The 15,753-nt window shown below is 40.1% G+C and overlaps 2 protein-coding genes across 2 annotated transcripts; one reads left to right on the forward strand and one right to left on the reverse strand.

The window, feature by feature from the left end:
* Window positions 1-6,712: 6,712 nt before the first annotated feature.
* Window positions 6,713-8,922, forward strand: LOC117488291 (complement C1q-like protein 3). Its single transcript, XM_034137117.1, has 2 exons — window positions 6,713-7,644; window positions 7,939-8,922. Exons 1-2 carry the CDS (start codon window positions 7,033-7,035, stop codon window positions 8,116-8,118), a joined length of 792 nt encoding a protein of 263 aa, XP_033993008.1. The 5' UTR covers window positions 6,713-7,032; the 3' UTR covers window positions 8,119-8,922.
* pter (phosphotriesterase related) lies at window positions 8,552-14,745 on the reverse strand. Its single transcript, XM_034137116.1, has 5 exons — window positions 14,665-14,745; window positions 12,370-12,827; window positions 11,059-11,324; window positions 10,484-10,624; window positions 8,552-9,942 (listed from the first exon to the last, which is right to left on the reverse strand). Exons 2-5 carry the CDS (start codon window positions 12,799-12,801, stop codon window positions 9,732-9,734), a joined length of 1,050 nt encoding a protein of 349 aa, XP_033993007.1. The 5' UTR covers window positions 12,802-12,827; window positions 14,665-14,745; the 3' UTR covers window positions 8,552-9,731.
* Between the last annotated feature and the right edge of the window lie 1,008 nt (window positions 14,746-15,753).

A 15,753-nucleotide genomic window follows, 5' to 3' on the forward strand; every position in this document is an offset into this window, starting at 1 on the left:
TATGTGTGAGGGTGTGTGAGATATAGAGATTGAAATGTAGAAATTGTGTTAAAGTGAAGCATGTAGTTTGAAGATGTTTCCTGCTCTCTTCCTCTCTACTCCACAGTGGCTGTCAGATTTAATTATCTTTGACAATGGCCCTCCTGAATCCTAATTATACCGAGCCGTGTCCTTCCTGGAGCTTCTCACCGTTCACTCCAGCAGCATGACGCGCTCACACGTTCCAGTCCTCTTCACCCTAAATTAATTGGGTGCGCCTGCGTTTTTTTCTCCCATTTCCTGACATCTTTTGGGAATCAAAGGTCATCATTAGTTCGGGGGAGGATGTAGGGGCGGCAGAGGGACAATCAGGCAGCAGGGCTGTAAGAATGACCGCTCTTTATTCACTATGTGCAGTCTTATATGATGATATTCATATGACTGACCTGTACAGCGTTGGCTAGTTGACAATTATATTGTTAATCTTTCTGTATGGGCGGACAGTGACGACCATAGGAGTCTTTGAGCTGGTTTAAGTCTTAACTTTGGCTGGAATTTAGCATGGAAATGGAGGGTGATGCCACAGAAAATGTCACAAAAGACTCACAGGAAAGATTTTCAATATCTAAACTTTTCGTTATTTTTCTTCAAACGGATCAATGTTAATTTACCAATAAAATTGAAGAATAATTTCTGGCTCGTGAAATGCCAACCATTCTCAACAGCCAAAAACTCATATTTTCGGGTTAAGGGTTTTATTTGTTTTACTTCAAACACATTTCCGGCTAAAACGTGATTGTTTTTAATCTGCAAGCTAGTGGATTTGTGTTTCTGACCATGATTAGATTTTCTTATTAAGAGTTTAATCATATCAGGAGGACTTTTTTCGAGCAGTTTCAGGTAAGATATTTCTGATTTCCACATTGTTTTGTTAAGAAAATCTCACAGATTTAGCAAACAATGAAGATTACCAAGAAATTGAAGAAAGACTAAATTGTCTGTTTCTGGGTTTGTCCTGCATGTTACCATTATGCTGCCAAAAGTGGATCTGATGCATTCTGGGAAATGTAAAGGAGTCAGGAACCATGAGCCCCTCCAATCAACAGCTGCATTCAACAGCTGCATTGTTCTCTGAAGGTACGTAGTGTCGTCACTACTTCAGGTTGAGCTTAACTCTGTTGTTGCAGTCATTATGTTGAACACAATGATTGGCAGTTAGTGGTGTGATTGCAGATCTGAGGGGGGGGAATATTCTTAGCTTCCTGCCTCGTGATTGATCATTGTTCTGAAAGAAAATCTGATTTATCTCTGTATGAGATCAGCAATACGTCTCGGGATTTTAAAAAGACAGCCATTTAGTTTTTATTTCTGCACTCCGCTCCTTTCTGGCTATTATTATTATTATTCTTTGCACAAGAGTTGCTAAAATGGTGATTCTGTTACCTTCATACCGAGGCATCCTAGTGCTTTTCACCTGTTTCCGGGCATTGTGCTAAGTCATGGGTGTCCAAACTTTTTTCACTGAGGGCCATACAGAAAAATATACGAAGGGCTGGGCCGCTCACTAGAGGTGAGGTATATTGCCTCTTAAGTTATACTGTAAATTAGAAAATCAATCAAATGTAGGTACATTTTGCTTGATACTTGAATATGCATTAAGAAAGAAAAACATCACAGCTTTCCATAGGGTTTAATTTATTATTTGGCAGCTCAAGCTTAAAACAGAACTCAGATTGCTTATAATAAGGGGCAATAGGAATGGTATAGTTCAAGCTTGTTATGTAAATAAGTTATTGGGCTTTTTTTAAACAACTAAGATTTGTTTGAAAATGTTTTCAACTTTAATTGTATGAATTTATTTGAGAAGTGGGCTTATCTTTACATTTACATTTAAGAAGTACAATATAAGACAAGCACAAGTTTCATGTGTGGGTCATATTCAATTATGCTTTTAGATTTAGCTGCGAGCCAATTAAAAATGGACCACCGTGCCGTAGTTTGGACACCCCTGTGCTAAGCTTTGGGCTGTAGAATTATATTTAACATGCTAGAGTGGCGTTCGTCGTCTTATCTTAATATCCCCCAGAGTAGCCTGTGAAGATTTAATCTAAAATGAAGTGTCAAAGTTCATTCTTAACCTTTTGAACAGTAATTACCTTAAAGTTAAGGAACTCCCTCATGGCACTGCAACATTAGATATTTATTATAGATAGTAGTTATAAATAAATATTTGTTGCCTATATTCTAAAACTCTATAGGTTATATAGCTCAATTGATACAATTGAATTACTCAGAGGATCATAATTTGAAGCCATATCCTAGGCTAAAGGCTAAGCTTATCATTCTTTTTCAAAGTCATTCACAATCTCAAATGACAAACTCAAGTCAATGGAGAAGGGCAGCTTTAAAAGAAAAAGTAAAAAGGAGCAAAGAGTGAGAAGGAGGGAGAGATGATGCAGAGATCGGGTGATAAATCTTGTTCTGATCAGGTTTCTCCAGTGCCCTCACACCTCAGTCTCTTTCTTGGGGTAATTAATCAATCCCAGACTGGAGCCATTGATCTGCCTCTTGCAGCCCTCTGTATGTTTACACTCCTCGATTGTATTTGCCACTAAGCCCCTTACTGCCGCTCAATCTCATCGGCAGAAAATGTGACACTACGCCTGCTGACACCATGAACGAAACGGCTCATCGATTGACATCTCGATGAAAATCAATCTACTTGTTTTTTTGGTTGCACAGGGGATTTGGTTTTGTTATAATCCTTTGTTGTAATCCTGTTCTCCAGGTTGCAATACATAACGTTTTATTGTGAGCAAATAAAACCGGCCCTGGATTGCAGGGGGCGAGCATTTCCTGAGAGACAGTTACACACACCACCAAACAGCCACAGTATTTTCTTATTTCATTTTATGTTCCTCACAGATATAAAGTCATAAAAAAGACTGTTTGAAGTGTTTCTATACTATGACAGATCAAATTGACCCTTTTAAGTATGTCATGGTTTATAAGCCGGTCCTCAGATTGCTTTCTAAAAGCAGTGTACAAAATAATCTATTCGGTATTTGTTTTACTCTAGTATTTTATAGGATATTTGTATGTTACAGTGTGGAAATTGCAATGGTAATTTCTGAAACATGTACGGAAAACAAGTGAAATATTCTTACATTGTTGTCAGATTATTCAATTGTTTTAAAGGGGCCCTATTATGCTAATTTTCCGTTTCATATTTGCAACTCTTTTCACCCTCTGTCTGAAACCAGAGCCCAGTCTGCTCTGATTGGTTATCTGGCCGGTTCTGTTGTGATAAGTCAACCTCTTAGAGGGTCCAGCCGCTTAGCCTATCAGGTACAATGTGTTAGATCGCTAGGCAATAGAAAAAACAAGCATAATAGGGCCCCCTTAAATTTAATTTTACAAGTGACCTGAAATGTTTGAGGCTTTAAATAACCGTTATTTGGCTTAGTTATCCCTCCAGTGGAAAGATTTCACTGTAAAATATGTTAAGACCTTACGTGTATTCTTTCAAAAATCCACCCAGAGTATAGGCTACATGAACGCACACTGTTAAATTACCAGCAGCACACTGAAACAAGGAAATTAGTAAATCAAAATAAAGGTTTTAAAGGTATTGTTTGGCTGTAGACTGGAGACGCATAATAAAATGAAACAACACAACACAAAGACTTTGATTTTGAATGAAAATAGCTGCTCTCCAGTATGAAACTCAAGTCCCGCCCTGGATTATTTTGATTGCCTCTCCATCTTAAATACAGTACAGGACCGGCTTTGAGTGGGTGGTGCGGTAACACATTCTGTTGCCCCCCTGCTGAGCTGAACTGTTGAGCCCCGCTTATTCATTCTGTTGGAAAAGAAAAAAGGAACACTCATTTCTGAAAGAGCAGAAGGTGTGAAAAGTACTGAAGGACATGCATCTTATCCGCTGCCCGGCACACATGCTGTTTTAGCCGTTGTTAAACACTTAGGTGTCAATGGTCACATAATAATTCTGTTTGTATTCCTGGCCGGTAATGAGAGGTCCATTCACTTTCCCTTCCCATTCATCACAAACCTCCTCTGACAAACCTGTCTCAGCTTTGATTGCGATAAACAATTGAACCCCACTTAGCCACCCAGGCCAGGCTACATAAATATCATACATATTTCATTCAGCATCACACTTATCAGAAAGAGGAATTGAAATCACGCCTCAGATTTCATTAGACACTCTGAAAGTCTTCGGTCTCTGGTCAGATGGGCTGTATGTTTTATTCATGTCCTCTGAACATCTGCTTGTCCGGATGTCAAAAAATCATCAGGCTCCCCCAGGACTCCTGCCTGACTGGTTGTAAATGAAGTCGAGACTCAAAACAACCTGTCAGCCCTTCACCACCGGAGGAATCCTTCAACACGGTGAGCTACTCAGGACTTGTGCTGGAAAAGAGTGATGAAAGTAAACTTTGGATACGTTTTTTTTAATAACAGATATGGAAAATGTGCTCTGTTATTCATTTGTTGCGATACTGTGAAAAGCTAATACAAGTTTCGTCTTCTTCCCACAGCTTTTGGTGGATTTTGACACTGCTGTTCACTTTGGCTCCTGGTCGACAAGTCTCCCTGAGTCACTGGAGGCCCGTGCCAACTGGAGGGAGAGAGCCTGACCACTAACAAGTGCTCACTGACTCATAGCCGCCACAGTATGTCCCACTTTGTTTGTGTGAGTGTGCATGTGTGTCTACTATTCTTTATATACTTTTCTATTTCTCACTTTACACCCATCCCACAGAAAATGTGTGCTCTTTTGGAAATTATAATATATTTTAAATCAACAGCAGTGCCCTCCCAGACCATTGTCAGCTGTACCAAAGATGTATGAATTAAACAAAACAAAAGGAAAAGCGGAAATATAGACAGGAAAAATATGTATTAACAACCAAAGCAAATATTGGTTACATTTCAAATACATTTTTTAAATTCATAATTGTTCGAAGATTGCTTCTTTTTGTATTAATATCTGACATCCTAGTTATTTCCAGTTTTTTGTTACAAACTTTAAGAATTTGTTCTCATTTGACATTAACTGCACCAACTCAGAATGCCCATGATGTTAACACGCTCACAATGACAAAGGTAACATGCTGATGTTCAGCAGACACAATGTTTACCATAATCATCCTCTTGGCTTATCATGTAATTATGCTAATATTGTCTCATTATACTAAATATGAAGTATTGGACAAATTATAAATATGATAAGATGTTAGTTCCAAGATAAAATGTCTTGTGAATTTGTTAGTTGTTGAGATATTTTACTTTGGACCGAAGTGGCAGATTGATTGACAAACATACTTGCTGCGAGTGTATTCGAGAAAGTGTTTTTCTGGTTTCAGCCACAAATGAAAGTTTTTGAAATGGTTGAATTAGTTTTTAATTGTAATTTTACAATGTTTTTTTACGGTAATTTTGCCACCAAATAAATGTAAGTCCAACGTTTATTATCCTTTTAGCTTTGTTTTGGTCTCCACCAACTCATGGCTCGCAATCTCGATAAGGAAAGATATTATCAAAAGTACCCAAAAACGATGGGTCATACTGTATGTAGTCATGCATATCTTGAGAAACCAGAGATACATAAAGATCTGGTATATAATTAAATATTTAGCTTCATTGTCTCTCAAGCAAATACATGTAATGATTTAAAAATAATAATTCTGTGACAAAAACAAAATTAGTTTTTTTTAAATGAACATCCCTGTTAACTAAACATTTTCTGTATGGCACTTTTTGAGATCACGATTCAACCGTTGAATTTGTGACTCACATAGAATCTCATTCGGGCTGCAATCAAAGCCTCGCTCCTCCCAAACAAACAAGGTTATCCGTGTTTTTCCCTCCTGTTCATCCATCTCTCCACATGGCATGAGGAGCCATCGACTCGGAGTGACAGCCTCTGAATTCATGAGCACATCATCATCTGCCCTATTCCACGAGAATTAGCCCTTCATAACTCAAACTTAAAGAAACAAACACTTTCTTTTGACAGGACATTTTGTTTTGAATATTACAAATCCATATTAAGGTTTGGTCATTCCTAAATAATTAAAAAGTCTGTTGTACATTTAACTAAAACATGACTTATTTAGACTCATAATACAACTAACAATTTAATGTTTAACTTCTGAATTCCCATCTTTACTTGATTAAGTGATCTCGCCCTATTTATCTTCTAAACACCTCAGCATTCAGTCATTTCATCAGAATATATTTGGTGAATTCATCCTTCACTGCCAGCTTCTAGTGACTCCCTCCTTTCCTTCAGTGGCTCTATAGATTTTCTCCAAGTGATCAATTGGACACAGGGAGCCATTGAGGTGTGACCAGGTGCCAAAGGAGTATAGCTTTTTTTGTCTTGAATGGGCCTAATTATGCTGAAGACCTTTTAGTTTGAGTTTTAATAACACGTTGTGGGATGTAACGTTACAGCAATCAATATAAAAGTGGTGTTAAAACCCTGTTTAATGATAAGGTTAACTCCTGACTCAACAAACAAATGCATAAAATAAAGCAGTCACGTTTCATAGCTTCAAAGTTGCATCAGTGTTTTTATATGTTTCCCTTCCTCTCTTTTGATTGAAGAAATGCATGGATTCTATCCCATCCATCACCTCCACCCCTCCCCTCACTCTCCAAACACAGAAGCAGTAACGGTTTATTTCTAGCCTATTCTCTCCTGTGGCACCGTGGAGGGCAGAAACTTGAGCAGCTGACTTTGGGCTTTCTAATTAAACGCAGATTGTGTCATTTTTCCTGTTAGTCTTTGTTGTTGTTTTTCTCACAGGGGGAGAGTTGAGATGAATCGGTTAGAGAGTTTTTGCAGCGCGTAAAAGTTGTGGATGGTTACTTTTGTGCACACAAATTTAAAGGACTATTTTATCTCCAGCAGTTGCGGTATAACACGAGAGCAGGTGCAATTATTCTCTCTGCAAAATATCGTCAACAAGCAGGCTGGAAGACCATCAGCTCCGGAGAACACAGCGAATCCGCAGAGTGCAGATGATCGCAACTGGTGTTTGTGGTGTCGCGCTGGTGCTGGTGTTGGTGGTTCTGATCCCGGTGGTGGTGAACGCCGCCGGGACACCTGCCCGCTACGAGATGCTGGGGTCCTGTCAAATGGTGTGCGACTCCCACGGGACCGCGGCCACGGCCACAGCCAAGACAACCAACACCATCAAAGAGAACCGACTCGCTCAGTCGCTTCCGACTTTCATCCAAGGTCCTCAAGGAGAGCCGGGGCGCGTCGGGAGGATGGGTCCGAGGGGTCCTGTTGGCGAGCCCGGGCCCCCTGGAGCTGGTGGTCCGCCCGGAACTAGAGGGGTACCGGGTCCACCCGGAGCACCTGGATTAAACGGGCCTAACGGAGCCATCAGTGCTGCTACTTACAACACAATCCCAAAGATTGCGTTTTATGCAGGACTGAAGAAGCAGCACGAGGGATATGAAGTGTTGAAATTTGACGACGTAGTCACAAATCTGGGCAACCACTATGACCCCTCTTCAGGGAAATTCACCTGCTCAATACCGGGGATTTACTTTTTTGTTTACCATGTGCTGATGCGAGGAGGAGATGGAACCAGCATGTGGGCTGACCTCTGCAAAAACAACCAGGTAAGACACTTTATGGTTTAATAAAATACCAATATTACAATTTGTTATAGCTTTACTATTTAGTCTGTGTTTTGAATACACGGGGAAAAGACATTATTTGATTAACCAATCTGTAGTTTCTCCATTTTACGCACAGGTTTTAGGCACGGTTGAAAGAGAACACATTTTCCAGATATTTAAACATGCTTTCAGTAAAGTTGTTCCACATTTGAAATGTCGTCACTGATGGAGCTGTCCTCGGTTCTGAATTTAAAATAAAGACATGTTTCATCAGCAGAAATGTTTCCCTTTCAGGTGAGAGCCAGTGCCATCGCCCAGGACGCCGACCAGAACTACGACTACGCCAGCAACAGTGTTGTCCTGCACCTTGAGCCCGGGGACGAGATTTACATCAAGCTGGACGGTGGAAAGGCGCACGGGGGCAACAACAACAAGTACAGCACTTTTTCCGGCTTCATGTTGTACGCTGACTGAAACACTGGACAGATCCTCTGAAGGGGGTAAAGATCTGCTCTGCATATAGCTTACTTCACTGCTCATGCTCAAATCACTGTCAGCTGGATTATTAGAGGCAGAGCTCACCATTTACATCCTGCAAAAATGTCCAGAAGGATGTGGAGGACGTCATTTGAAAAAAATAAATAAAGAACTGTACTTTGAAACAGCAAAGAGCTCACTGTTTAATTACAGAATAACTTGTTTTAAATTATACAGGGTTGAATTGTACACTTGTGAGATTGTTTGTGTCGCTATTGCACCCTGAATGAACTGTTAGTTCGCTGATGTGTAAAACATACTGTACATGCTGCCGTGGTAACATATGAGTGAATGTAGACTGAAAGTTCAATGTATTGGCCTTCAGCACTTAATTATAGATACTCACACAATCACCACTCTCTTTACACTGTTATTAGTCCATTAGCTTTATCTTTCAAAAATAATTGTTGGTTGTTGCATTTTGAGTGAACATTTTAAAAGCCGTAGTAATGCATGATTATAGACGATGACATTTGAACTCTGTGAAGCATAAAAACCCTTCTGTAAAGGGCCATCCTGGTGTTCAAATTGAAGCACTGTGACAAAATAACCATTTTAACTCGTCTCAATATGACAGCTGGTAACAGGATGGTCTGGTGCTTAGTCACCATCACAAAAACTGAACAGTCACAAATGTTTCCTTGATGTTCATCGATCCGCCCGCCGATTGTGAAGCCCCTTCATATAAGACTGTCAACTAATGTGTACAAAATCATGTCAAAAATAAACCTTCTGTCTCATTTTGTAATCCTCTCTGAAGATTAATCAAAGTTAGATGTTTTTTCACGGCGCACAGTCACTTGTGGCGATCATGCCATTGATCATGTGGCGAAGTCACCCTGTGAGGCCACCTGTTCCCAGATGAGAGGAGAACATGTCCTTCATCCAGTCAGCCTCTCATTGACACCCAGACACCCACTGAGGGGCAACAGGACAACTCATCTAACACAGCCGCATCGAGAGCAGAGCGGCATACTGATTACTGCCACGCTGATTATTTATTCTCCAAAAACATCTTTGCATTTTGCTACAACATTGACATTGAACAAAAATCAATCGGCACCACTTTTGAGAGCACAACTGTAGATAATTCCTCCAGAGAAAGAACAAATATTTGTTTTAGATTGCATTCGCAAGACAATTAGATTTTTGGTGACATAAATGGGACTAAAACAGTGCTTTGAGGCACCTCTAAAGCTTTATTTCGACAAAGTGAATAATGTATGATCACAAATATAAAATCAAGTTTTAATTAATGAGGGCCTCTATATAAAAAAAGCCTCTCCGCTGGATGAAACAACAGCCTGTTAATGTTTTCCATTCGAAAGACAATGCTAGACAATAAGTGTTGACACTGGTGACAAATTAATCCACAAACAACACAAGCTCATTGGTTTTAGCATCTTAAAGCATATTTAAACAAGAGTTTGGACTGTGATTATTGCAAACATCTCATTGTCTTCATTCTAAGACTTCATTGTGAGATCTTTTGCCGTGAAGATAAAAGATTGCTTAATCAAATTGCTCTCTGGTTTTCTCCCTTTTCTTGCTTATTTGAAGGTCAGCCAGTGTTTGGGGTTGTCGATGAGGATCTTGTCCACCTGGTGCTGCGAGATCCCCCTCATCAGCATCTTCGGCACTATGTTCTTTAGGATGTGAGAGTAGCCGTGGCCGCCGTACTTTGTGAGACGGTTCTTGGTGTGGATGTCGTGTGCGACCAGTACCTTGTCGCCGTAGCCCTCCTTCACGAGGAACGCCAAGCTGAGGATGGAGAAAGAAACAAAATGAGGGACCTTAAACATAACACATTATTGTTTGTGTGGGCTAACATGTGGCGAATCATTCATCACTCCTGTTGACGCACTACGTCACAGTAGTGGGAGATTAGTGTCTCACATTTTCTGTGAAAAAACGATAGGACGCTGTCTCCTCTCCTCATGGAGTAGAATATAATTTTTCTCTAAGTGATATACACTAATGTAGCGATATAGAATAGATAAATAGATTCAATTCAAGATTCAAGGCTTTATTGTCATTTGCACATTAGCTACAGTGTATATATGGCAATGAAAGACTTAGGTCACAGGCTCCTTCAACAGTGGAACATTAATATATATAGGACATCAAACAAATAAAACATATCAAATAGTGCAAGAGAATGTTACATCAATAAGAATAAATGTATAATTAAACTGTAACATGACCCTATCAATGTGACCACACTTGTTCCCGTTTGGCACTTCTCGTCACAATACCATCACAATGTAAGTCTGAAAGTTTAACCCTGCTCTGTGTTACTCACGCCTTCACTCTCTGGCTGTCACTGGGCATGTCCACCTCCAGGTTGTAGGGGTAGTCCAGCATCTCTGTTCCAAACAGATCGTACTCCAGGTAACTCCCCAGCTTCGCAAACTCAAGCAGTTCACCATCATCAAATATAGTCCTGCAGGAAGAGCCGAAAAGGTTACTGGAACAAAAGTGATAGATGCTACATTTAAAAGCAAACGTTTATCCTGTGTCCAAGTCCAAAGCTTTTCAGTGACGGAGAGTAAAGATAGATATGAGTGTAGAGGTCAAAAGTAGCTGAATGTGCACTGGATGTTAGCACTTTAAATATGCAGCCTGTAGCTGCTTCTTTACTGAATTTCACAATGTATGCCATCAGGAAATCGGCTGGATCGTATTATGACGGTTAACAGGAACTGTTTTCCTGGGAAATGTTCAAATGTATTTTGTTTAGTATTGGGAACAAAAGTTATGTAGGACAGGAAATACTGAGTGAAAATTGTAATTGTGATTTTAAATTCAATAATGTTTATATCTTAAAGGCTGAATACACTGTCAACAATCCCTAACTGTTTTCTATGGACCTCTCACCTGTCCAGGTGTGACATGACAGTTTTACTGATGTCACCACCGGCCTCCTGAAGAATCCGCAGGACTTCAGCCGGAGCCGCGGGGTTCCTGCCGGGATGGATGATGACAGGGCAGCCCAGCTGTGTCTGAGCGTAAGCTGTGGCCCTCAGCACCTTGCTCTCACTCTCAGTGATGGGCCAGCCGGTGCCGATCTCTCCGATCACTCCGCAGCGGATGTCAGTACCGTCGGCGCCGTGAAGCACCTCGCTGACGATGATGTCTGTGAGCTGACCGGCAGGAAATAAAAAATGTTTACTAACGTATTAGTGCATTAAAATGACTCTTTTTTGGCTTCTAGATTCTGTCCCTTCAACAGGGGTAATGCACATGGAAAGAGCATGTTTAAATTATAGTATTTAAACATCTATGAAGATTGCAGGGAGGCTGTGGCTCAGTGCGGTAGTGCGCTGATCTTCGAATCAGAGGAGAGCAAGTTCGAGTCCCACTGCAGTCAGCATGTCGTTGTGTCCCTGGGCAAGACACTTCACCCCAAATTGCTCCACAGTATTGAATGTATGTAAGTCGCTTTGGATAAAAGCGTCTAACAAGTGACATGTAATGTAATGCAATGTAATGCATGCCGATTCTTAGTGCATAACTCCTAAAGGGATAGACAGAGCAGCCATAACCTGTTCAAATTAATACAGAGATGGAAAATAACAGAATGTGGTGAGAGAATAGGGGACATTTCAAATAGTCAGCACTACAAATTGTTGCAGGATGTCCTTCCTGTCTTATGACTGAGGCATTCAGTACCAGTGGCAAATTTAGGACACACACATGTAAAAAAAAAACACTGATAAAAGGAATACTTCACTCCACAAAAGACCATTCTTATACCTATTAATCGCTCCATGTTAGCTTGCATTCTTAAAGATTTAGTTTTTTCTTGCATGCCTTCTCTGTGAAGAAAGAATCCAAAATCTGAGATTCTTTATACATTGATGTAAATCGGGGCAGTTTTTAAACAGCAAAAATATATCAAAACATCCCTTTAGAAGCAAATTAGCAGCGAGTGCAGTATAATTAAAAGTCCTATTTATCCAGTCGTCTGCGCACTTCTTAACACATGTATTTAGGCTGATATTAGTATCTGTTTGAAGTGTGTTGTGAACCCTGAGTGTATTTAGAACTGGGTGAGTAACTGATACACAAATGATGCCTTTGGGGACTATTTATCTCTTTAAGTTTCCACAATATAGATGTTTTTCGACAGATTGAATGACAGATTTCGTGCAGATTGGCAGCTACCATAACCAGACTGGGCCTCACCTTCTCCACACTCATTCTCTTGGTGGCCTCAGTGTGGGTGCAGTCCACGTAGTACCCTGCTCCTGCTATGACGTGGACCCCTGTGTCCTTGGAGAGCTGCTTGAGGGTGGGCAGGTCCCGGTCGATGCCTGTGGTCGTGTTCTCCACGATAGTTCCCCCGCCGGCCTTCCTGTAGGCCAGCAGCTCGTCCCTCACGGCGGGGACTTCCTGCTGCAGCAGCAGGTTCTCGTGGCAGCTGTAGGGGTTCTGCCTCAGCCAGTGCATGTGCTGCATCTGGAACGGGTTCTCAGCCACCGCCTCGTCCCCTTGAGGAGGGGGGAAGTAGCAGCACGCAAAGGTCATGGTCAGGTGCTCGTGGGTCATTGTGCGGCCCAGCTGGTCCGGATCCACCAGGCCCAGGACGGTCTGGACCTTCCCACTCAACTCTGACATGACTGGTGTTCAGCGATTCCAACAACCTGGAGGGACACACACTTTTTAATATATATGTATCGATTTAATACATTTAAGTTATGCATACATTAAAGTGGACCTATCATGCTATATTTGAATAATATAGTGTAGGACCATACCTATATAAGGCATATTTATACTTTTTTTTTTTCAAAATACCAAACAGATCATGCATTTTAGCCATGCCTCATTTTGCTCAATTTGACAATTTCTAGCTCTGTTTGTGCAAGGGCAGATTCAGTGAGAACAGCACCATCTACTGGCCTGGCATATGTACTACAGCGTCTCCAGCACTTTCGAACGGCAATGGCCGTGGCTGTCTCCTCCTGATTGGTGGAGTTGGCCCAATAGCCGTAGCGCCACCGTCCTGACGTCAGGACAGTGTTCAAATCTGGGTCAGTTTTGATCAGATCCGTTGCAGCCCCTTTTTTAGAGATTTGGGTATGGAGGAAAATAGAGAGGGTTGTGTTTTCTGACACTTGGTGAGTTCCCTGGAACACCGGGGACACATATTCATGTATAAAAGACGTACAAAAGTGCATTTAGCATGATAGGTCCCCTTTAAGAAACCTCCCTGCTTAAAACAAATGGGAATGTATAAGATACAGTAATTCATAATAATAATAATAATAATAATACTAACAATAACCAGATAAAAAAATAAAAAAATGTATAAAAGGTGAAACTTTTGAGCCAGTAATCAGACAATAAGAAACACATATAGGACAGAGTATGGCTCACAGTAGTTTATGTCGTTCAACTTAGCCTTACACTTCAAAAGCCTCTTCCTTGTTTGTAAAACAAAGCTCTGACAACTGATTGACCAGGTTCAACTCACAGTGAATGCAGAAAAGGGACCTTTGGAATGCAAAGTGCAAACGGCGGTGAAGTTAGTTTTAGGTTGGATACTCTACAGACGTTCACTCCTGCTTCAGTTTCACAGACCGTAAGGCAGTTACAGCATGGTAAACTCACTGAGCCCTAGATCTTAACACTAGGGTTTTATTTAGGGGCCATCATAAATCACTGCTAGAGTAAAGCAAAATCAATGTTATTTTTAGTATCTCCATGCTCGCTTGCCCACTATAGTGAAAACAAAAACCAGTAAAGATACCATACTACATTATTATTATTACTACACTGAACTAATAAGACATGCTTCTTTTTTTCATTGTAGTGCTTTTTCTATTTATATGAATAACTCTTTGAACATTTAAATATTTATATAAATATAGTCATGAAAATAGAATAAAAGAGATGCTTAAATAACCAAATCTGAACTTCAAATATTCACATAAAATAGAAAAAGCCCTGAAATCCTATAAAAACGTGTTCAGTTTAGTAGTCAAATTAAAAAAAGGTCTTCTTTCAAAATATTTTGTCAAATCAATTCATGTCACATAAGTAATCAGAAAGGTGTCATTTCTAACATAGTTGTTGTTTTATTTGAGTGGTAATTTATTGACGATCCCTAAATCGTTACAAGTGAGGGCTGTGGTCGTAGGAAAAGAGGAGTGACAGTCTGTCGAATATCCAACCTAAAACTAACTTCAACGAGGTAAGTAAAGTACAAGTTATTATCTTTAGTAGTAGAACTAACCATGTAGTCCGTCTAGGAGTTGCATTTATATATTCGCTTCAAAGCTACATGCTCTATTTGCAAATCATTAGTAGCATAAACACTTCAATAGTCGCTCCTTTACGAGTAACGTCGGGTGCAAGTGTAACTCGCTAAAATCAACCAAAAACAACGTGCAGTAAAACCATAGCTGCAGCACAAGGAGGTGAGCATTGACTTAAATCTTAAAATAGATGTAATATGTTGACAGACAGTATGCTGACCTTGTTTCTGCTTATATCGGTCCAGTTCAACAACAGGCAGCTGCTACGTTTACGGATTAACAAACAGAGCAATACAGTGCGAGAACAGTGTGAATCATCGCGAGAGATCACGTGACTACAGGTTCAGCATAACATTACATGTTACTTGATAGACGCTTTTATCCAAAGCGATTTACATACTCAATACTGTGGGCAATCCCCACAGGAGCAATTTGGGGTGAAGTGTCTTGCCCAGGGACACAACGGCATGCTGACTACAGTGGGGTTTGAACCTGTGACCCCGTGATCCCAACACCAAGGCTCTTTCCACTGCACCACACGCCTTGATAACCCTGCTATGTTTACAACTGGCTGAACAGCAATCTCAATAAATATACGTTGATTTCATTATCAATTGTGTTGGCAGACAAAACAAAGAATATAAGTAGGCTATGGAGTTTTAAGCTTTAAACTTTTCCTCTTTTGCTATTTAAAAAAACGTTGATTTTACTTATGATAACCAATATAAACAATAGGTGAATACATAGTGTGTAATAAATGATTGAAAAGGATAACAAATAAAAAAATTACAATTTAAAGATGTCACAATTAAACTTCCCTGGTTGACATAGTAAATTAAGACGTGTATTATAAATGTTTTGTATTACAAGTTACCTGAAATGTTATGTTTAAATATGCAAAAGAGTCATTATGTTATTAATATTGTGCTGATTTGCATACATTTACTAAACAGAAATCTGAATAGGTTAAAATATCTTGTTACATTTTGTTGAAATATTAGAGTCATAGTTTTGTTTTTATATCAAACACTCCTGATTTTTAGGTTGACTTATTAGATATTGCAAAAATCAAACCTTTAGGCACAAATCAAGTGCTACTACACAAAATCAAGTACAGGCAAATAGTTGTCTCTTAAATGTTATCAGCTGTCATCTGTAATGGGATTAGATGAACATGTGAGGATGATGCGGGGTGTGGGAAACAGACCGTGGCTCTCTCTGTGCTCCTCTCTCAGCAGATGGACTCCACAGCAGCATTTGTTCTGCTGTGGCAGGGAGCTGCCAGTCACTGACCATGCAAACTGCTGAG

Source organism: Trematomus bernacchii, unplaced genomic scaffold, assembly GCF_902827165.1.
Source record: "Trematomus bernacchii unplaced genomic scaffold, fTreBer1.1, whole genome shotgun sequence".
NCBI lineage: Eukaryota > Metazoa > Chordata > Actinopteri > Perciformes > Nototheniidae > Trematomus > Trematomus bernacchii.

What these genes read in the sequence shown, in the direction of transcription:
- LOC117488291 (XM_034137117.1), top strand. Translation starts at nt 7,033, where the DNA reads ATGATCGCAACTGGTGTTTGTGGTGTCGCGCTGGTGCTGGTGTTGGTG. An exon ending in ACCTCTGCAAAAACAACCAG is followed by an intron (nt 7,645 to 7,938) that starts GTAAGACACTTT and finishes TTTCCCTTTCAG; the next exon opens with GTGAGAGCCAGTGCCATCGC.
- pter (XM_034137116.1), bottom strand. Translation starts at nt 12,801, where the DNA reads ATGTCAGAGTTGAGTGGGAAGGTCCAGACCGTCCTGGGCCTGGTGGAT. An exon ending in GTCATGTCACACCTGGACAG is followed by an intron (nt 10,625 to 11,058) that starts GTGAGAGGTCCA and finishes CTCTTCCTGCAG; the next exon opens with GACTATATTTGATGATGGTG. An exon ending in GACAGCCAGAGAGTGAAGGC is followed by an intron (nt 9,943 to 10,483) that starts GTGAGTAACACA and finishes CTCCATCCTCAG; the next exon opens with CTTGGCGTTCCTCGTGAAGG.